General features: G+C 41.7%; 1 protein-coding gene across 1 annotated transcript in view; it reads left to right on the plus strand.

Annotated features, from left to right (window-relative positions):
- Positions 1–21,834, plus strand: part of MAP3K13 (mitogen-activated protein kinase kinase kinase 13) — a 160,532-nt gene that overhangs the window by 126,905 nt on the left and 11,793 nt on the right. Inside the window, exons 6-11 of the mRNA XM_041002670.1 lie at positions 1,999–2,157; positions 5,507–5,665; positions 6,238–6,346; positions 17,966–18,075; positions 20,334–20,450; positions 21,118–21,255. Coding sequence (XP_040858604.1) covers positions 1,999–2,157; positions 5,507–5,665; positions 6,238–6,346; positions 17,966–18,075; positions 20,334–20,450; positions 21,118–21,255 — 792 coding nt within the window. The remainder of the gene's footprint in view (positions 1–1,998; positions 2,158–5,506; positions 5,666–6,237; positions 6,347–17,965; positions 18,076–20,333; positions 20,451–21,117; positions 21,256–21,834) is intronic.

Below are 21,834 nucleotides of genomic sequence, written 5' to 3' on the forward strand. Positions count from 1 at the left end.
AATGTTTATTTTAGTTCCCCAAATTGTATAAAGGAAAGAAATTGGAAAAAAAAAAGATGCATTTTAATGTAGCTTTTGGATTCAAATTCATCTTCAATATGTTTCATTATGATTTGGTTTAGTGAACCAGAAAAGTGCCCAGAAACACATTTGCATATGGCTTATGACATTTTAAAAAGATCCCTTATTTTATCATTTTTGATACTGGCAAAAACTGTGTGGGATGGATTTGTTGGCATCATTATTCTTATTTTATGTAAAAGAAAAATTAAGACTCAGCCAATATCATTGCATGGGGCTTGAACCCAGAATTTGATTCCCAAACTAATACATCCTGCCTTGTATACATGGAGGTAAAGGCCTCACAAGGAATCCTACCTCCTTCTCCATCAAAAGCAGACAGCAGCCCCTGATCATAAGCTGCAAAATGGCTCTTATTCTCACCATTATGCCCAACAATGCTGATTGTAGTGGTTAATTTACTGAACAAGCAAGCTACTCCTTGGTTTATTTGCAAAATAAATGTTTTTGTCTAAATGTGCTCATTTCTTCTGTTTGCATCCTTAAACCACAACCTGTTGCTTTTGCACCCACTATATACACTTAAGGCACATAAAATATTTGCAAAGGCCTCCAATTGAACCATTTATTCTTGAGAAATAATTTGTGAAGGAACTAAGGATAGATGAAACCGGTGCTATTCTCCTTAATTTCCTCCATGTAAAAGCAGCAGGGTTTTTTTTTTTTTTAAGATTTATTTTATTTTTATTGGAAAGTCATATGCAGAGAGGAAGCGAGACAAAGAGAAAGATCTTCTGTCTGTTGATTCACTTCCCAAGCAGTCGCAACAGCCGGAGCTGAGCCGATCCAAAGCCAGGAGCCTGGAGCTTCTGGGTCTCCCACATGGATGCAAAGTCCCAACGCTTTGGGCCATCCTTGACTGCTTTCCCAGGCCACAGCAGGGAGCTGGATGGCAAGTGGAGCTGCCAGGGTTAGAACCAGCCCCCATACGGGGTCCCAGCATGTGTGAGATGAGGACTTTAACCACTAGGCTACCACACCAGGCCCAGCAGGGCTTGTTTGTTTGTTTCGTTGGTTGGTTTTTCTTTAGTGAGTTGAGCAAGATTGGCTAAGGATGGAAACCAAGATTTATTAACCACGAGTGCTATACATATTTCATTCAGTTCAAACAAAAATTCTATGAAGTCATTACTATAGACCCATTAATCCTTTTTTCAAAACTCTTGGAGCCAAGTGATTTCAGAGGAAAAACGAGAACCTCCACCTGGATTGGCATATTATCATCATCCACAGTGGCATATCTGTAGTAAACTCTATGACCTCCGCCCAGATTAGGTTTAGGCCAGCCTTGGGGTCCTAAGCTGCTCCCTAGGACACCTGCATCTGTAGCTGAGTGCTGCCTCTGGTTCTGACTGCTCTGCTTCAGATCCAGCCCCCAGCTCCCTGAGAGTTAGGAGGTAATGTCTCCCAGATGGAGCGCGTTGCTCATTATTTTGGCCTGATGCAGCTGTGACTGTTGCGGTCCCTGAAGTGGTCAATCTGCAGATGGAAAGTTTCTCTCTTTGTATCTCCCTATCACTTTGCCTCTCAAATACATGAATCTTGCTTTCAAATCGTGAAACATTTTGAGAGTTTTCTGCAGTTGAATTGTGGATCAGATACTATGACTTAAATTGCCTCCATTTTACAAATGAGAAAAAATGGCTTAGTAGAGTTAATTTGACAAAAATTCACATAGTTAGCAGGTGGTGGAGGCAGAATAAAACCAGGTGTTGTGCGTGCACTCTGCTACATATGCTTCCCCACAAGTATGAATGGTGCTTTCACTAATGCACAGCTAATGCGCTGGTAATATTCGAAATTACAGACTGAATTCTGCAAAGTAGAAGGCAGTAAACAAAACCTTCAGTTACCATTTAGAGTCATGGTTTTCATTAGTACTAATGATCTGGGTGTTTTCTTTATTTCTTTTTAAAGTGTCTTAGTGACTCACACAGATGCAGTAAAAATTTCAGATTTTGGTACATCCAAGGAACTCAGTGATAAAAGCACCAAGATGTCCTTTGCTGGCACCGTTGCTTGGATGGCGCCAGAGGTGATACGGAATGAGCCTGTCTCAGAGAAGGTTGACATATGGTGAGTAGCATCACTCCTGCCAGTTAGAAAGCCTTTCTCCAGTTTGACCCTCTTAGCATTTTCATCCTTCAACACTTTTGCTTCCCCAGAATATGCTTTAGTGTTTCTCACTTCTGTTTAGCCTCAGCATCATAATATCTGAGGAACAACCCAGTATACTTCATTGGAGAGAGTAAGAGTGGGGTTAGAGTGACTCTCCAGTCAGTAAGTCAGCAGTCTGGGAGACCTCAGAGAATACTCAGAACCTTCTGTAAGGCAAAGTTTACTTTAAATGGCCCTCTCGTATGGAAGTCTTTGTGAAATGTACTACGTAATTCCCATTTTACTTAGTAAGGTATATTAAACAACATTTACCTGTTTTCAGTGACCCACACCATCATGTCATGAATCAATAATGTACTTTATTGGGGCAGAGTTCAGTGCTCTGGACCAATCTGAGGGACATAAATAAGGCCAATTGCCCTTTTATTGGACAGCCCGTGTGAACTATGCTGTTTTGTTTTGTTTTGTTTTTCTTTTTGGCTAATCTTTGTCAGCTTTTCCTCTGAGGTTACAAGTCTTTACTATTAACAATTTTTTTTCCTGCAGTTGCTTTTTTTTCTCCCTAAAAATTGTCAAATAGTACTTTCAGACTTAAAACCAAGCTAATAGCATATGTTAAAGTTGCATGTAAGGGCCAGTGTTGTGGTAGAATGGATTAGAGTGCTGCTTGCAATGCTCGTATCCTACATGAGTGATGATTTGAGTCCTGGCTGCTGGACCCAGCTCCCTGCTACGGGGCCCGGGAAAGCAGCAGAGGATGGTGCACATGTTTGGGTCCCACAGCCAGGTGGGAGACCTGGAAGAAACTCCTGGCTTCAGACCATCCCAGTTCCTGCCATTGTAGCCATTTTGGAAATGCAAGATATCTATTTCTCCTCCTCTTTCTCTTTGTAACACAGCCACTCAAATACATCTTTTTAAAACAATTGCATGAGAAACCTGAGTAATAGTATAGATAGATGATGGATGGATAGATAGAAAGATAGAAATGTGGGATCATTTGTCCCTTAGGATTATTACCAAAGTGTCCTGCCTAGGGATTATATCAATATAAATTCTCACAGAAATACAGTATGTTTTCCCATCCTTACCTATAAAATATGTTAAGCTGATGGATTGTAGCAAATATATATGTAAAAATGGTGTCGGGTATAATTCAGTTTATGTTTCTCTTATAAGCAAACTTATACATTTTTTGGTATGTGTAAGAGACATTTGTAATTTCTTATTTATGAGCATTCACATTTTTTTAAGATTTATTTTATTTTTAATGCAAAGTCAGATATAGAGAGAGGAGGAGAGACAGAGAGGAAGATCTTCATCTGATGATTCACTCCCCAAGTGACCGCAACAGCTGGTGCTGCACCGATCTGAAGCCAGGAGCCAGAAACTTCCTCCAGGTCTCCCACATGGGTGCAGGGTCCCAAAGTCTTGGGCTGTCCTCAACTGCTTTCCAAGGGTACAAGCAGGGAGCTGGATGGGAAGTGGAGCTGCCAGGATTAGAACCGGCACCCATATGGGATCCCAGCATGTTCAAGGCAAGGACTTGAGCCGCTAGGCCACAGCGCCGGGCCCGAACATTCACATTCTTTGCTCAGATTTCTGGTCTTTACTCTCATGAATACATGGATGTTTTGTATAGTAAAGAGTTTGGCCTTTCATAAAAGTGAATATCAGACATTTCACCTGTGTTGTTTTGCTTGAGTTTTTGTTTTGGGTGCATCTGATTTTTAAAAAGATTTGTTTTATTTTTATTGAGAAGTCAGATATATAGAAAGGAGGAAGAACAGAGAGGAGGAGAAACAGGGAGAAAGATCTTCCATCCTATGATTCACTCCCCAAATGATCACAACGACTAGAGCTGCGCCAATCTGAAGCCAGAAGCCTCTCACGTGGGTGCAGGGTTCCAAAACTTTGGGCCATGCTTAGTTTCCCAGGCCACAAGCAGGGAGCTGGATGGGAAGCGGGGCTGCTGGGATTAGAACCGGTTCCCATATGGGATCCCAGCGCTTGTGAGGCGAAGACTTTAGGTGCTAGGCTATTGTGCCAGGCCCTGTGCCTCTGATTTTTAAAATACAATTTGATTTATCAGTCTTTTCTTTTATGGCATCTAAGTTTCATACTTCAAAGAATTTTTATCATCTAAAATTAAATAGAAAATGTCCTCCATTTTTTTCTAAGATTTTTACGATTTGACTTATCACATCTAACTTTATTTGTAATTTGTTTTGGTGTATGGAGGAGATACACATTTAATTTTTCACCATTTGTCTCAACCACATTTTTTGATGAATTAATTTTTCCTACTGGTTCGTAACATCATTTCTCTCATAAAAACATACTGAATTTCTGTATATATCCTACATATGTCCTGATGTTTTTTGAAGATTTTCTTATTTATTTGAGAGTGAGAACTACAAAGAGAATGGAAGAGATTAAGAGAGCTTTCATTCATTGGTTCACTTCCTAAATGGCTACAACAGTTAAAATTGGGTGAAGCCAAAGCCAAGAGCTTCGTCTGAATCTCCTATCTGGGTAGCAGGGGCTCAAACACTTAGGCCATCTTCCACTGCTTTTCTTTTCTTTTTTTTTTAAAGATTTATTTTTATTATTTTTTTATTGGAAAGGCAGATATACAGAGAGGAAAGACAGAGAGGAAGATCTTCTGTCTGATGATTCACTCCCCAAGTGAGCACAACAGTCAAAGCTATGCCAATTCAAAGTTGGGAGCCAAGAGCCTCTTCAGGGTCTCCCACATGGGTGCAGAGTCCCCCACATGGGTGCAGGGTCCCAAAGCTTTGGGCCGTCCTCGACTGCTTTCCCAGGCCACAGGCAGGGAGCTGGAAGGGAAGCGGGGCTGCCGGGATATAACTGGTGCCCATATGGGATCCCGGGCGTGCAAGGCGAGGACCTTAACCACTTGCGCCACCGTGGTGGGCCCATCCGCTGCTTTAGCAAGGAGCTGGATTAGAAGTGGAGCAGCCAGAACACAAACAGACACCTATGTGGGGTGCCAGCATCTCAGGCAGTATTTTTATCAGCTACACCATGATACTTGTCCCATGTTTCTGGACTCTTACCAGTCCAAATGCTTGGCCTTTTATTCAGTGACCAGGGTTAATCTCTAAGGCCCTAAAACAATATATTTAAATATCTACTGGTGTCCGTTACCTCCCAGTGGTTTTCCAGAGTTCTCTGTTATTCTTATAGCAGTATCAGAATGTTTAAATTGGACAGATACTTAATTGAGTTAATAAGGCATGGATATACAAATGAGTCTTTCTGAAAAATCTTGGTACCATTGTAGGTCTTTTGGAGTGGTGCTTTGGGAGCTGCTAACAGGAGAGATCCCTTACAAAGATGTTGATTCTTCAGCCATCATTTGGGGTGTTGGAAGCAACAGCCTGCACCTTCCAGTTCCTTCCACCTGCCCTGATGGTTTCAAAATCCTTATGAAACAGACGTGGTAAGAAATGTTTCCCCTTCCCTCCTCTTTGCCTTATTCCTCAAAAATATACCTTAAATTTTTCTAAGAAAGCAGGGAAGTCTCTGGCATGTCTTTGGAAGGGAATCATCCGGGGAGTGAGAATACTAGAAGCTTGTGGAATTTGAGGATATGGGGCTCAAACATTTAAATCTGCCCTTTATCTGTGTGATTTGATAGCTGTCACCCAAATGTCAATTTTCTCATCTGCAAAACACTGATAGCACCTACTCCTGTTGTTGACTTATTAAAATTTATGATATCCTTCAAATTTAAAATAATTTGGCAGGACATCATGAAACAATAGGCTTTGGTAAATAATAACAACTATTACATTACCAGTTTTATGGATTACATTCAAATAGTTCACTGATTCTAGGTTTCCGTTTCATCATGAAATGTTATCTCAGAATTATATTTTCCTTTTGCTGTTCAGTTTGTGAAAACTGTGTGATATACAGCCAATCTGGAGTAAATACTTTTTGAAAAAGTTCAGTAAAGTCATCATCCTCTTAGACACACTTTGGAAATACAGTTGTGTTTTTTACTTGCAGGCAAAGTAAACCTCGCAACCGACCTTCTTTTCGGCAGACACTCATGCATTTAGACATTGCATCTGCAGATGTACTTGCCACCCCACAGGAAACTTACTTCAAATCTCAGGTAAGCCAGGAATCTTCCTGCCAAGTGCTGCAGAAGACTGACAGTTATTGGGTGAGAACGAGTAAAAAGGGACCATCCTGCCTCTTGCAACAATTACGATGCCTGATATATGAGACATGTAGGAGGATTTTTAAAAAGCATTTAACTTTTATTACTATCTTGTTTTAAAAGAATGTGTTAGAATGCCATCCTTTATAATAGGATCTGATGGAATTGTTGAAAAGATAAAAAAAAATTATGTGAAAATTATAATGTACATATATTTGACACAGGATTACTGCTAACATTAATGAAAGTATTGTTTTGCTTGAAGTAGAAAAAGTTTTCCTTGAAGTACAGAAGAGGAACAGTTAGCACCAGAAAGCACTCATGATAGAATTAAGCCCAGAGAGAATCATTTCCCTAACACTAAATGTGTCATCCAGTAGTTCCAAATAAAATATCCATTATATGTTAGCCTTTATACTGCACTAAAACCATCCTAAAACATACAGCTGAAGACAGTAAGCATTTATTTAATTCTTGATTCTGTAGGTTGGCTTAGACTGGCTCGCATGGAAATATCTGCAAGTCCATTGCCAGGTTGCCTGGCAGGCTGACCAGGCCTTGGATAGCCTCCTCCACAAGCCTGTTCTTGAGAGTGTGGCCACTACTGGAGCACCTCTGTTGTTATCTGCATACCTCTAATCCCTCAGCAGCCTATTCCTGTTCATGTGGAGCTCTCAGAATAACAAACACAGCAAGAGAGCACCCAAAAACATGCGAGTGATTTGTGTTTGCATCAAGCCTGTGAGTGTCCCATTGTCCAAAGCAACTCAAAGCACAACACAGAAGCTAGAGGTTGAGAAATAGTCCATTTTCACCTCTTAACCAGAGAATCTGCTTCAGCATATTGTGAGTGTGCGAGTGTAGAGAGGGTGAGCAGTGGCTAGCCAATGAAAAGGCTGTAAATGTCACAAGGACTGTGGTCTAACTGTTATCACTAGGAATAGGGACTGGTGGGTAATGATAAGGTCCTTATTCCCACTAGACCCATGCAATAGCAAAAGGGATGAAGCTAGAGCTTTTGAAGTCAAGGTGATGATTCTTAATTTAAGCATTGTGCTTATAGAATTTAACTATAGTATTACCAGCCTTTTAATATTTTTTCCTTTAGCTTCTTTTACTGTGTCTAATAAGAATTTTTGTAAAAATACATCTCCTTATTTTTTTAAAAAAGATTTATTTATTTTTATTACAAAGTCAGATATACAGAGAGGAAGATCTTCCGTCCAATGATTCACTCCCCAAGTAACCTCAACGGCCAGTGATGTACCGATCCGGAGCCAGGAGCCAGAAACTTCCCCCAGGTCTCCCACGCAGGTGCAGGATCCCAAAGTCTTGGGCCGTCCTTGACTGCTTTTGCAGGTCACAAGCAGGGAGCTGGATGGGAAGTGGAGCTGCTGGGACTAGAACCGGCGCCCATATGGGATCCTGGTGTGTTCAAGGCAAGGACTTTAGCTACTTGGCCACGGCACCGGGCCCAGGCTGTTACATTTCTGATCCAGCTCCCTCCTAGTGTCCCTGAGAAAGCAGTGGAAGATGGTTCATATGCTTGGGTCCTTGAACTCGTGTGGCAGACTTGTAAGAAGCTCCTGACTGCTGACTTTGGCCCAACGCAGCCCTGGCCATTATAGCTATTTGGAAAGTAAACCAATGGATCGAAGATTCTGTCTCTCTTCCTTTCTCTGCAACTGTCTTTTAAGTAATTTTTTTTAAAATCTTCTAAAAAATGAGTAATATTTTAAAATTACTTAGGGGCCTGGCACAGTAACCTAATGGCTATAGTTCTTGCCTTGAACCTGCCGGGATATTATATAGGCACCAGTTTGTGTCCCATTTGTTCCACTTCCCATCTGGCTCCCTGTTTGTGGCCTGGGAAAACAGTCAAGGATGGTCCAAAGCCTTGGGACCGTGAACCTATGTGGGAGACCCAGAAGCTCCTGGCTCCTGGCTTTGATAGGCTTAGCTCTGGCCATTGTGGCTGCATTAGCAGGGAACTGGATTGGAAGTAGAGCATTTTTTTTTAAACTGAGTTTTAAACTGCTGCCCATATGGGATGCTGGCATTGCAGGTAGTGACTCTGCCCACTACTCTACAACACTGACCTTCCCCCCCATAACTTTAAAAAATTAGATCCAAAAGAGCTATCTGTACTGATATTTATCAGTCTAGAAATTAAAATTGATAAATTATTGTACACAAGAACATATAAGTAAGCATTCTTTATCCATCAGAGCCACTTCACTCATGTGAGTGGAAAAGGAAAATAATGGGGCAGATGTAGTGGTTCAACAGGCTAAACTCCCTCCACAAGTGCCCACATCTCATAGGGGTACCGGTTTGTGTCCCAGTTGTTCCACTTCTGACCCAGCTCCTTGCCTGTGGCCTGGGAAAGCGTGGATGACAGCCCAAGTGCATAGGCCCTTGCACCTACGTAAGAGACCAGGAAGAAGCTCCTGGCTCCTGGCTTAGGATCAGCTCAGCTCTAGCTGTTGTGACCGCTTGGGGAGAGAACCAGTGGAAGATCTTGATCTTTCTCTGTCTCTCCTTATCTCTGCAAATTTGAAATTAATTTATTTTTATTAGAGAGTCAGATTTACAGAGAGAAGGAGATAGAAAGATCTTCCATCCACTGGTTCTCTCCCTAAATGGCTGCAATGACTGGAGCTGAGCCAATCCGATCTGGTGCAGGGTCCCAGAGCTTTAGGCCATCCTCTACTGCTTCTCCAGGCCACAAGCAGGGAGCTGGATGGGAAGTGGAGCAACTGGGACATGAACCTCTTAGAAAAGTGCTCCTGAATATGAGTGGGAAAACAGGTAAACGGGGAAGGAAGTAAAGAAAACTTGGTGTATTTGGTCCTTTTTGTTTAAATTGGTACAAGAAAATGCCATGGGATGCTCAAGATCGTATCCAAGGTGCCAGTAGTTTTGGTGCCTGGTGAGGGCTCAAGTTCAGGTTCATAGATGACGTCTGTCCCTGTGTCCGTAACCAATTCTGTTGGACCTGTTTTGTAAGGGCACTTACCCATACATTAGGACTTATCCAGTCACCTTCCTAAGGGTCCTCTCCTGTTACCATCACCTTGAGTGTTGAGATTTCAACATAGGGAGTAGAGTGGATCACAGATATCCAGACTATGGCAGCATCTTTAAAAAATGCTTTAATACTCAGTCCTGTCTTCTTGCTTGCGTGGTTTTTGAGAATTTATTTGAGAGTTAGAGAGAAACAGACAAGGTTCCCCTCTGCTAGAGCACCCTAAATGACTGTACAACACTAAATCCAGGGACTGAAACCCAAACATTCTGATACAGGATGCAGGCATTCCAATTGACATCTTAACCAAACACCCAACTTAGCATCTTTTAATAGTCATTCATTCTTCTGACCTAAAATCTCGCTTCTACTTTGGGGCATTGTTATGGAGGTTAAAAATGCCACTGGAGAATGGGAAGAGAGAGAGGCATAGTAGCATAGCAACTGAGGTTGTTACCTGCAATAGCAGCTTCTCATATTGACACCGGTTCACATTCTGGCTGCACCACTTCTGATATGATAATGTGGGAAAGCAGTAGATGATGGCCCAAATCCTTGGGCCTCTGCCACCCATATGGGAAATGTGAATGAAGCTCCTGGCTCCTAGATTTGCTGTGAGCCAGTTGTGACTGTTGTAGCCAATTGCAGAGTAATCCAACAAATGGAGGATTTCTCTTTCTCTCAATATGTCTGTCTCTCTCTAAAACTCTGACTTTCAAATAAATGAATAAGTACATCTTTTTAGGAAAAGTAACAAAATTCCACTTGGGATATTCACATCCCATACTCAAGTATCTGGATTTTTGAGTCTTGGCTCCACTTCTGATTTCAGTTTCCTCCTAATGTGCACCCTGGGATGCAGGGGTAATACAAATACTTGAGTCTCCACTCACCCACATGGGAGACATAGACTGAGTTCTAGGTTCCTGACTCTAATCTGGCTGAAGGATGTTTGACTGAAAGATGTTATTCACCTACCGCAAAGCTACAAAAATTCAGCCTCCTTTGAGTTTACTCAGTCTGAGTGGCTTTTTTTTTTCTGATGAAATCCTAAAATAAATAAAATGGCAGCTAGGCAACTATTACCGTGTTTTGGGTTTTTTTTTTTTTCCTACCTTTTCAGTGGAAAACACTGGCTATTTAGTTCCCACACCAGTTTGCTCTTTCTCTAGCCATCTTCTCCTTGAGGTCTTGCCTCATCCTGACAAGATCCTCCAGTGTCAGTTATCAGTGAATCCCTGGTCTCCACCTTCCAGCAAAGCTGTCAGCCAAGAGTGCTGCCAAGGGTCCAGCTGACTGCTTCTGGAGAGAAAATGCTTTGGGTGTACCCCTTCAGCTGCACATGTACAAAGATAGCATATATAGTACAGATAACAAAGCAACCAATAATAGGAGTCTGTGGAAAACATTTTAGCCCCTATCCCTGATCCCAGCTGCTAAATGGGTTATATGATCTGCTTTCAAGCTCTTCTGCCGCCAACTAGCTTTTTACCATCCCACCTTCTATTGAAGTGCCCCTGTGACCACCCCAAAATTCAGGGCTTGGGATAGAGAGTTTGTGGGTTGTAGAGACACTAATGTCCTGACTGAGTATGCGTAGGCAGAGGCTGGGCACTCATCCTGGGGAAGCAGCAAAGAGAACTCCTATGCCAGTTAAGGCTTGAATCTGGTACATTCTAAGGCTTTTCTGATTCAAAGGATATGCTTTCCTAATGCGAAGCCCCTAGATTCTTGCTTTGCTATTCTTGTGCTAGGTGTGCTGTGACTCAACCATTTTGGTTTGGTTTGCTCTTTAATAATTGTGGTGACAAAAAGCAGGCATTTGTTGCAGTGGTTAAGATACTGCTTAGGACTCACATCACATTCCAGAGGTCCTGGGTTCAAGTCCCAGATTCTAGCTTCATGCTGGTGCATAACTTGAGAAGCAGCAGGAGATGACTCAAGTACTTGGCTCTAGCCGCCAATGTGGGAGAACTGAACTGAGTTCCTAGTTCCCCTGTTTAGCCTCGCACAGCCCCAGCAGTTATAGGCATTTGGGGAATGAACTAGCATGTAGAAGATTCTCTCTCTCTCTCTCTCTCTCTCTCTCTCCCTCCACCCTCTTTGCCTTTTAAATAAATAAATAGATTTTTGAATTGTGGTGAAACATACATAGTATCAAATTTGCCATTTTTAAGTGCACAATGCAGAACATTACATTCCCAGTGTTGTGAAACTATCACCACTATTTCCAAAAATTTTAATCACCCTTTTAAAAATAACTTCCCATTTCTCCCTCCTGCTGGTATCTCTATCCTGATTCCAGTCTCTGAGTCTCTGAGTTTGTTCATTCCAGATATGTAAGTGGAATTGCGGAGTATTGGTGCTTTGTGTCTGACTTGCTTCACTTAGCTTGTTTCCATTTTTACTGCATTATCTGTCAGTGCTTCAGTACTATTTTGGCTAGATAGGATTTTTTAAATGTTTTTGTTGTAAAGACAGATTTAGAGAGGAGAGATTGAGAGAAAGATCTTCCATCTGCTGGTTCACTCCCCAGATGGCTGCAATGGCCAGAACTGAGCCAATCCAAAGCCAGGAGGCAAGAGCTTCTTCCTTGTCTCCCATGTGGTCCCAAGGCTTTGGGCCATTCTTAGTTGCTTTCTCAGGCCACAAGCAGGCAGTTGGATGGGAAATGGAGCAGCCAGAACATGAACCAGTGTCCATATGGGATCCTTGAACATGCAAGGTGAGGATTTAGCCACTAAGCTATCGTGCCAGGCCCTAGATGGGATTTTTCAGCATATATTTTGTTTATTTGTGCTTTGATTCAACTTTATTTTAATATCCCTGTAATAAAAACAAGATGTGAGTCTAAGAGCATTAGGCTACTGAATGAATACCTGGAAGATGGCGAAAAGCAAAGGCTATTTAAATGTTATGGACTTGCCCAGCATTTACCTGGGATAGAGTATATCATTAATTGTAATACCCCAAATTTCACTTGATTTGTTTTTCATTACTTGTTTGCATAGGACGTAAGTGCCTTGTTAAGCATTTCCCCCGTCCACCCTTCTACTAAATGCACTTTTGAAGAGTCCCAGATGAGGATCATGGATCTTAAATTGCTTTCTATTCATCACTGTTCTGCTTGCCACTGGTCCTACTAGATACAGCCATCTTGTGCCTTGTACCTGCTTTGTGTGTCCTTATTGGCTAGCCCTCACTGTTTTCTAGATAAAGTCCATTGTCTATATCCTCAAGGCACCTCTGTAGCCACCAGGAGCTGCCATTGCCTACTGTAATGACACTCTTAAGTTCCAAAGATCCCAAGCTGCACCTTGTGTTGTTTACACAATGAACTCTTCTTTCCCTGAAACTTTACACCCACAGGTGGTGAAGGATGGCTGAGCAATGCTAGCTCTGGGCCCAAGGTTTTACAAGCATTTTACTGAAACAGAAGGAAATGCCCCTCCACTTCCTTGTTGCTGGTGGTGTTGGAGGAGAAGCTCCTGCAGGAATTCGTGTTCCCTCTTTTGCAGGTGCCTCTGTCTCTGCAAATTGGCCCAGGCCTGCGCAACCTCCAGTTCTTTAGGTACATACAGATGTGTCTGAATCACAGCTTAAGCTCAAACTGGAACTTCGTAAAGAATCTAAGTGGACATGATGAAACTTCAAATTAACCTCTACCAGGAAAATGATTCCTTTGGGGGGGAAAAAACACATTATTAATTAGTAATTGGTATTTTCCCATTCATTTTGTTTCCTGTTCACAAAGAGGCCACTTTTGTAGATTTCAGTCTTTCAGAAATTCTCTTCATAATCATAATCTTAAAAATCTCAGGTAAATTTTCTGTTGAATTAAAAAAAATCTGGCCAGTGATACCTGATTTCTCACCATCAGAAGCAGATATTCCTTTGCTTGATTAAGTTTTGTTCTAGGATGCATTGACATATTGTTGCCCAAAAAAGGATGCTTTAGGCCCAAATCTGGCCCTCTCCCTTATCCTTATTTGTTCTAATAGCCCTTACCTATCATTCTTAGGCCTCTTAGATCAAATGTTCTCTCTACCCTAGACTTTGTTCTAATGATCAACAGAATAGCATTACTTAGGATTCAGCTAAACTTTCACTTATTGCTTAGATTCAAAGACCTGATGCTGAACAATAGGGCAGCACTTGTGCACTCTTTTATTCACTTTAATTTACTTAAAATTTTAGTTTACAAAAAGGGAATAAATCTCATGTGTTTTATATATACAGTTTTTTTCTTCTATTTTAAATTTTATGATACAATTCCATAGGCTTATATATACAGTTTTAAGTTTAAGTTTTATACTTTCCATCCCATCTTCCTACTGTCCCTTGTTTACTCTTTGCTCCAGCCCACTCTTTTTCTTTCTTTCTTAATTTTCTTCTAATTTTTTACAGTGATGCACTTTTACTTTATAATCACAAGCTTAACACTCTACTGAATAAATAGTTCAGCAAGTATTAAGTAGAAAACCCTCTGTTCCTCAAGAGTACAGAGACTGTAATCAATAATCAAATCTCAAAATTTCAATTATACTTATACACATTGCATATTTTTTACTCTGTGTGCTACTTACCACAAATTAGGGAAAACATATAGTATTTGTCTTTTGGGGAATTGCTCCTTTCCCTAAGTCTAATGGTCTCCAATTGTATCTATTTTGCTGCAAAAGACATGATTTCCTTCTTTTTAATAGCTGGATAGTGTAACCATATTTTCTTTATGTAGTTGATAAACTTCTGAGTTGATTTGATGTCTTACGTATAGTGAATTGAGCTGCAAAGAACATCAGAATACAGATAAATCTCTCAATATGCTGATTTCACTTAGGGTAAATTCCCAGGAGTGGTATGGCTGGGTCATATGGTAGATCCCTTTTCAGATCTCTTCAGACTCTCTCTACTGTCTTCCATAATGATTGTACTAGTTTACATCCCCACCAATAGTGGATCAAGGTACCCTTTCCCCCATATCCTTGCCAGATTTTACTGATTTTTGGATGATACCCATTCTAACTGGGGTGAGGTGAAACCTCATTTTGATTGTTATTTGCATTTCCCTGATGGTTAGAGATCCTGAACATCTTTTCATGAGTTTGTTGGCCATTTGTATTTCATGCCTTTAAAAAGTGCCTGTTCATGTCCTTTACCCATTTCTTAACTGGAGTGTTTTGTGGTTGCTTTTCTTGGAAAAGACTGCAAAGCATAAACAATTAAAGAAAAAAAAATACAGATGTGATTATTTTAAGCTAAGAAGTTTCTGCACAGCAAAGGAAACTTAGCCAAGTGAAGAGACAACCAACAGAATGGAAGGAAATATTTGCAAACTATGCAGCTGACAAAGGATTAATATCCAGGATCTGTAAAGAGTACCTTGGCTTTCTGATGACATTGGACAGATTTGCTACTTAAAAGCTGACTGGCAGAAACCTCTCTCCAACATCTGGTCAACATCTGACATATGATAATCTGACATATGATAAACAGAGATGTAGGAAGATCTTTTTTTAAACAATTGTAATTTTCTTTATAAAAACAGATGTGGCACTGACATTTAGCCTAGCAGTTAATATGCCAGTTAACATGCCTACATATTAGAGTGTTTGGGTTCAATACCTGACTCTAGTTCCTGACTTCAACTTTTTGTCAGTGGGAGTCAGCAAATTTGGCTCAAGTAATTGAATTATTGCCACCCATGTGAAAGACCTGATTTGACTTCTGAATTTCCACTGCTATAGGCATTTGTAGGAATATTGTTTGGGTAAATTCCCAGTGGATGAGAGCTCTCTCTGTCTCTTTCTCTGTTTGTTCTGCCTCTCAAATAATAAATAAAAATTTAACAACAGAAAAGTTCTGCTAAAAAAAAAATGAGGAACAGCTGATTTGGGGCAAGCATTCTACAAATTTAATTACTTAAGAATAATTTCTTACGTGTTTCTGAGGTGAATTTTTCCACTGTGGTAAAAACACTTAACATGAGATCTGTTCTCCTGACAGACTTTAAATGCAAGTACAATATTGTGAAGTACAGGCCTAATGGAGAAAGATCTCTAGAACTTACCCATCTTATGTAACTGAAACTTTACACCCATTGATCAGCAACTCCCTATTTCCACTATATAACCCTTTCAGTAAACATCATTCTACTTCCTCTTGCTATGAATTGGACAATTTTAGATAACTCATGCAAGTATAATGATACAGCATTTGTCCTCTATAACTGGCTTATTCCACTTAGTGTAATAGCCTCAATTTTCATTCATGTTGTCAAATATTGCAGAATTTCCTTCTTTTTAAAAGCTGAATAATATTCTATTAAATGTATATATTATGACTTATTTATCCATTCATCCATTGATGGACATTCAAGCTAATTGCCACATTTTGACTGTTATGAATAGTGCAATGGAAGTAACAGTACTAATATTTCTTAAAGATATATATATGTATATATAGAGAGAGAGATCCCCTATATATATATAGGGATCTTTAAGAAATATTAAAAAATAATTTTTGTTGGAAAGGCAAAAACAGAGAGAAGGAGATACACAGAGAAAGATCTTCTGTCAGCGCTCCCCAATCAGTTGCCAGCTGCCAGAGCTGAGCCAATCCGAAGCCAGGAGCCAAGAGCCTCTTCTGAGTCTCTCATGAGGGTGCAGAGTCCCAAGGCATTGGGCCATCCTCAACTGCTTTCCCAGGCCACAGGCAGGGAGCTGATGGGAAATAGAGCAGCCAGTATTAGAACCAGCACCCATATGGGATTCTAGTGTATGCAAGGCGAGGACTTTAGCCACTAGGCTAATGTGCTGGGCCCTATAGTTTTATTTTAATTTGGAATACAGAGATGAAAAGAGAGAGAGAAAAAGAGTAAGATGGGGAGAGAGATTTTTTTCCATCTGCTGGTTGATTCCCTAAATGTCCACAATAGCCAGACTACAACCAGGAGCCAGAGACTCCATCCAATCTCCCCACTGGTTGGCATGAACCTAATTACTTGGACTATTTGTTGTCTTCCCAGACCATTAGCAGAAACCTGGATGAGTTTTGGAGTAGCCAAGCCACAAACCCATACTACTTTATGAGATGTGGGCATTACAAGTTGACATAACCCACTGTATCACAGCAGCTATTCTGAAGAGCTTGATTTTAGTTCTTATGCATAAATTCCAATGATAGGATTGCCATTATAGTAAAAAAGAAAAAAGACAGTAAATGTTGACAAGTATGTGGAGAAACTGGACCCCTTGCACACTGTTAGTAGGAATGCAGAATAGTATAACAGAAAGAGAAAGGTGTGATGGTTCCTCAACAAATTAAACATAAAAATACCAAAGTATCCAGATAGATATTTTTTATTTGAAATACAGAGGGACAGAGACAGACTGACAAGACAGATATCTCCAGTCTGTTAGTTTACTTCCCGAATGACCATACCAACTGGAACAGCATCAGGTTAAAGTCAGGAACTTGGAATTCAATCCAGGTCTCATACGGGTATCAAGAACTGAGATAACTTGGGCATCAGCTGGTACATCCCCACATAGGGTGCACATAGCAGGAAGTTGGAATTAGAAACAAAACTAGGACTTGAAATTAGGCACCCTTATATGATGCAAGTCCATCTTAACCATTGGACCAAATGCTCACCTGGGAGAGAGACACTTTGAACAAGAAACAAAAGGTAACAAGATGTTCCAGGGGAAGGGTATCCACTTAGAGATAGTTATACAGCTAGCCTTCACTAGAAAGTACCTGAATCTCATTAGTTTAATGGAATGACAGTCTATACATATGAGGAAACTTCTTTTAACTGTTTTTCTAGACATAATCTAACAGAAGTTTTCCGGCCTTCTAAAATTTAAATAAAATTAATTTGAAATTCTGTACTCTAGAAAGTTCATTGTCGTTGCTCACATTTTTTTTTTAATTCCTAGGAGAGTTAAAATAGTTTTGGGAACACTCTGGGTCTGCCTTCCTCAATTTTTTGACTGCTATTTACATCCTCCATCTTCTGCTTCTTTAACTCTGAGTTCCTAGAACTTTGTGCCGGTCTCATGTGGGTATGGAATTGCAAGCACTTGGGCCAACATGTCCTGCTTTCACAGGCAGATTAGCAGGAAGCAGAATCAGGAACAGAGCATCCAGGGCTTGAACCAGCACTCTGAGATGAGACTCTGGGAATCTCCAGTGCACCACAGCACAGCCACAGAGCTGTCCTCTCTGACTAGGCCAGCTTAGCCACCACCTTGAGTTGCTGGTAGCTAGTGATACAGGGAAACTGGTAAAAACAGTACCGGGGTAGAAATCCAGAAAATGAAATAGGACACACAGATGAATGACATGAAATATTTTGCTATCAAATCAATTCCTGTTTCTTGAACATTGATTCTAAATAAGACTCCTCCAGGAAGCTCATAGACTAGAATAAGCCTATGGATGCAGTGGGGAAAATTTTTTGGTACCATGATCTTGTGGTAATATCTGAAATTGAAACTGCTAGAATATTAACAAAACCTGACTTTGTCCCTACCTAGGCTGAATGGAGAGAAGAAGTGAAAAAACACTTTGAAAAGATCAAAAGTGAAGGAACATGCATACATCGATTGGATGAAGAACTGATTCGAAGGCGCAGGGAAGAGCTCAGGTCAGCTGGTCCCTCCGTCCACCTCTCGTCCTCCTTGGTCTTCAGGTGGCATCAGGAGTCCTCTCTGTCACCCACCATTTCACTCCATAAAGTTAACCCTCCTTTGTATTTCCTTTTCAATCCTTTCCCCACGATTCTGTTATCCTCCTTTACTAAATCTCTGTGACCGTGATTCCTGGAGCAAGGCTATTTGTTCCAGATGCCGCAGGGGCTAGAAATGTATAAGATGTCATTTCTGGCTTCCAAATGCTCAGAATCCACTAAGGAGTCCAGCACCTGCTCATAGACACCCAGTCGGTCCAATTGGGCTGCTGTGAGGGCATTTCAAACAGCTCACGGGAAATGGAATTAAAAGGGAGAGAAGGGGAAACCCGAATGCCTATTAAACTGTCCCATAAAATAAAGAATTAAAAAAATGGAATTATAAGAGAAATTCAATTTGGTACAAAAAATTTAAAACCTATGCATAGTTTTTTCAAATATGTGTTGTCCATGAATTATTCAAGGGCCCTTATGTGACAAAATACAATAGACGGGGTAGTTTGGAAGCACCACAGAAATTTGCTTCTCACACTTCTGGAGTCTGGGAAGTACAGGCATAAGGTGGCAATAGAGCTGGTGTCTGGTGAGGGCCCATGTCTCAAGGATGGCCCCTTCTATGTGTCTTTGCTTGATTCACGGGCAAGAGGACTCCCTCCAGTCTCTTTAAGAAGGAGCCCCAAGGAATGGGGCCATGGTGTTATAGGTTAAACCTCTACCTGTGGCACCAGTATCCCTTGTGTGCTGATTCGAGTCCTAGCTGCTCCACTTGTGATCCAGCTCCCTACTAATTTTTCTGGGAGAGCAGTGAAAGATGGTCTAAGTCATTAGGTCCCTGCACTCACATGTAAGATCAGGGAGAAACTCCTGGCTCCTAGCTTCATGTTGGCTAGACCAAATAGCTCTAGCCATTGCGACTATTTGGAGAATGAGCCAGCGGGTAAAAGATCTCACTCTCTCTCTCCCTCTCTGTCTCTCCTCTTCTCTCTGTAACTCTGCCTTTCAAATGGAAATAAATAAATATATCTTTAAAAAAGCAAAAGGAGGGGCCCGGTGGTGTGGCCTAGTGGCTAAAGTCCTTGCCTTGAACGTGCCCTGGGATCCCATATGGGCGCCGGTTCTAATCCCGGCAGCTCTGCTTCCCATCCAGATCCCTGCTTGTGGCCTGGGAAAGCAGTCAAGGACGGCCCAAAACTTGGGACCCTGCACCCAAGTGGGAAACCCGGAAGAAGTTCCTGGCTCCTGGCTTTGGATCGGCATAGCACCAGCTGTTGCGCTCACTTGGGGAGTGAATCTTCCTCTCTGTCTCTCCTCCTCTCTGTATATCTACCTTTCCAATAAATAAATAAATCTTTAAAAATAAATAAATAAATAAAAATTAAAAAATTTAAAAAAGCAAAAGGAGGAACCACTATAATCTAATCAAAGCCATTGTGCAGATCTTCTCCCAAGGGTCCCATCTCTTGGTACCATCATGTTGGGTATATTTCAACAAAGAACACAAACATTCAGACTTTAGACCACCATATCTGACCAGATCTGTGCCATGGATAAATATAACCTAATCCTGATGATGTCGGCTTTAACTGCATATTTTCATTACCTATGAATACATGACACTGTATAATGCCAATACCACACACTGACAAAGGCTACAAATTGCATAAAAATCACATTCAGATTTTATCTGTGGCCTTGCTGGATGTTGTGAGTGGCTGAATGGGGCCCTTCAAGATAAGCAGAATGGGGTCCAGTGGCGTGGCATAGCAGCTAAAGTCCTCACCCTGAACGCACTGGGATCCCATATGGGCACCGGTTCTGGTCCCAGCAGCTCCACTTCCCATCCAGATACCTGCTTGTGGCCTGGGAAAGCAGTCAAGGATGGCCTAAAGCCTTGGGACCCTGCACCCGTGTGGGAGACATGGAAGAGGTTCCTGGCTCATGGCTTCAGACTGGCGCAGCACCAGCTGTTGCAGTCACTTAGGGAGTGAGCCATTGGACAGAAGATCTTCCTCTCTGTCTCTCCTTTTCTTTGTATATCTGACTTTCCAATAAAAATAGATCTTAAAAAAAAAAGATAAGCAGAGTGGAAAGGGTGGATTTCCCGTCTCCTGCTCCATCTTATTGCATCCCATCAGAGAGACCGTACAAATGGAGGGCTTGCCCTCTGTCCTCCCCGAAATCGTTGGGCTCTGCTGATGCTGTGCTTTTTCTGGTAGGCATGCTCTGGACATCCGTGAGCACTATGAGAGGAAGCTGGAGCGGGCCAATAACCTCTACATGGAGCTGAGTGCCATCATGCTGCAGCTGGAGATGCGGGAGAAGGAGCTCATCAAGTATGGATCCAGACGGGTCTCTGCCCTGACGGACTGCGGTCTGTCAGTCAGAGAAACACACAGCTCTGCCCATGGCTGCTACTCAGAGCCACTCCCTGCTATATGCCTTCACCCAGTAGTCCCTAGGGGATGTGCCTGCCCCCTGTGAGGGTACAGATGGCATTGCCACAAAGCCGGTCAAGGGGGAACATGCACTTGAGGGGCACAAATGCTTCTTCCTGTTGCACGGCTCAGAGAAGAGGTCCTCATCAAGAAGAGCTTGGTGTGGATGAGAGAGAGCTTGTTGCCCCCTGGGGCAAATCAAAGTGACCACTGAGAGTGGTTTAATGTAATCCTGGTGCTGACAAACAAACCCTAGAGTCCTGAACGAAGCTTCTGCAGACAGGCAGGACTTGGCTCATTGTGCTGTGCTGGGAGGAGAGTTAGTGTCTGATTCTGGGAATGCCAAGTACAGGATGAAGTATGGTTCATTGGAGTTGAGCTCTTTCTTGGTTTGATTTAGTCTGGTTTGGGTTTGGTTTTCAACCTGGATAATAGCTTTCTTTTTCAAGAAGCCTGTTAGCTGAAGTGTAGTCAAAACCCATGAATGGAATCAGCCCATGAAAGCATTCTACCCCTCCTTTCTATGTGCAGTGGTCAAGGTGTGGCCTTATCTCTCATTCCACAGGCGTGAGCAGGCAGTGGAAAAGAAGTATCCTGGGACCTACAAACGACACCCCGTGCGCCCCATCATCCACCCCAATGCCATGGAGAAGCTCATGAAGAGGAAAGGTGTGCCTCACAAGCCTGGCATGCAGACCAAACGGTGAGTTACACATCCCCCCACCTGCCCCTCAGATAAATGGAAAAGCTTCATCCTAAATATACATTCTCACATGGTGGCGAGTGTGGCTGGCCACTTCTGTAGCTCATCATTAGCACACCGATACAGTGGAAATAAAGCAGAGTAGGAAGGTGAGAACATGTGCCATGGCCTCTAGGAATCTATTACTTTGTGAGGCATGGATATTTATCATCTCAGAACAGAATAAAGGAAACAGAAACCAGGGGCCAGATAGAGCTGGGATCAAATCCTGGCCCTGCCTTACAAACTCTGTGACTTGGGCCATGTCATTTCACTTCTTTCAACCTCGTTGACTCTGTGCTTAGAATGATGCAGTTATAGCACATGTGATGATAAATTTTTTTTATTATTCTTAGGACATAAATTAATTGATCATACTTCTTTATTTTCAAACATAACAGTTTATGCATTACCAACTTGTATTTATGCAGTTAGTTCTTAGTAATGTAATAATTTATCTCTTAAAACAAAACCAGGAACTTGGGCCCAGCACAGTAGCCTAGTGGCTAAAGTCCTTGCCTTGCCTTCACTGGGATCCCA

The sequence above is a fragment of the Ochotona curzoniae genome, unplaced genomic scaffold (assembly GCF_017591425.1).
Source record: "Ochotona curzoniae isolate NIBS_2020 unplaced genomic scaffold, NIBS_Ocur_1.0 scaffold_2587, whole genome shotgun sequence".
NCBI lineage: Eukaryota > Metazoa > Chordata > Mammalia > Lagomorpha > Ochotonidae > Ochotona > Ochotona curzoniae.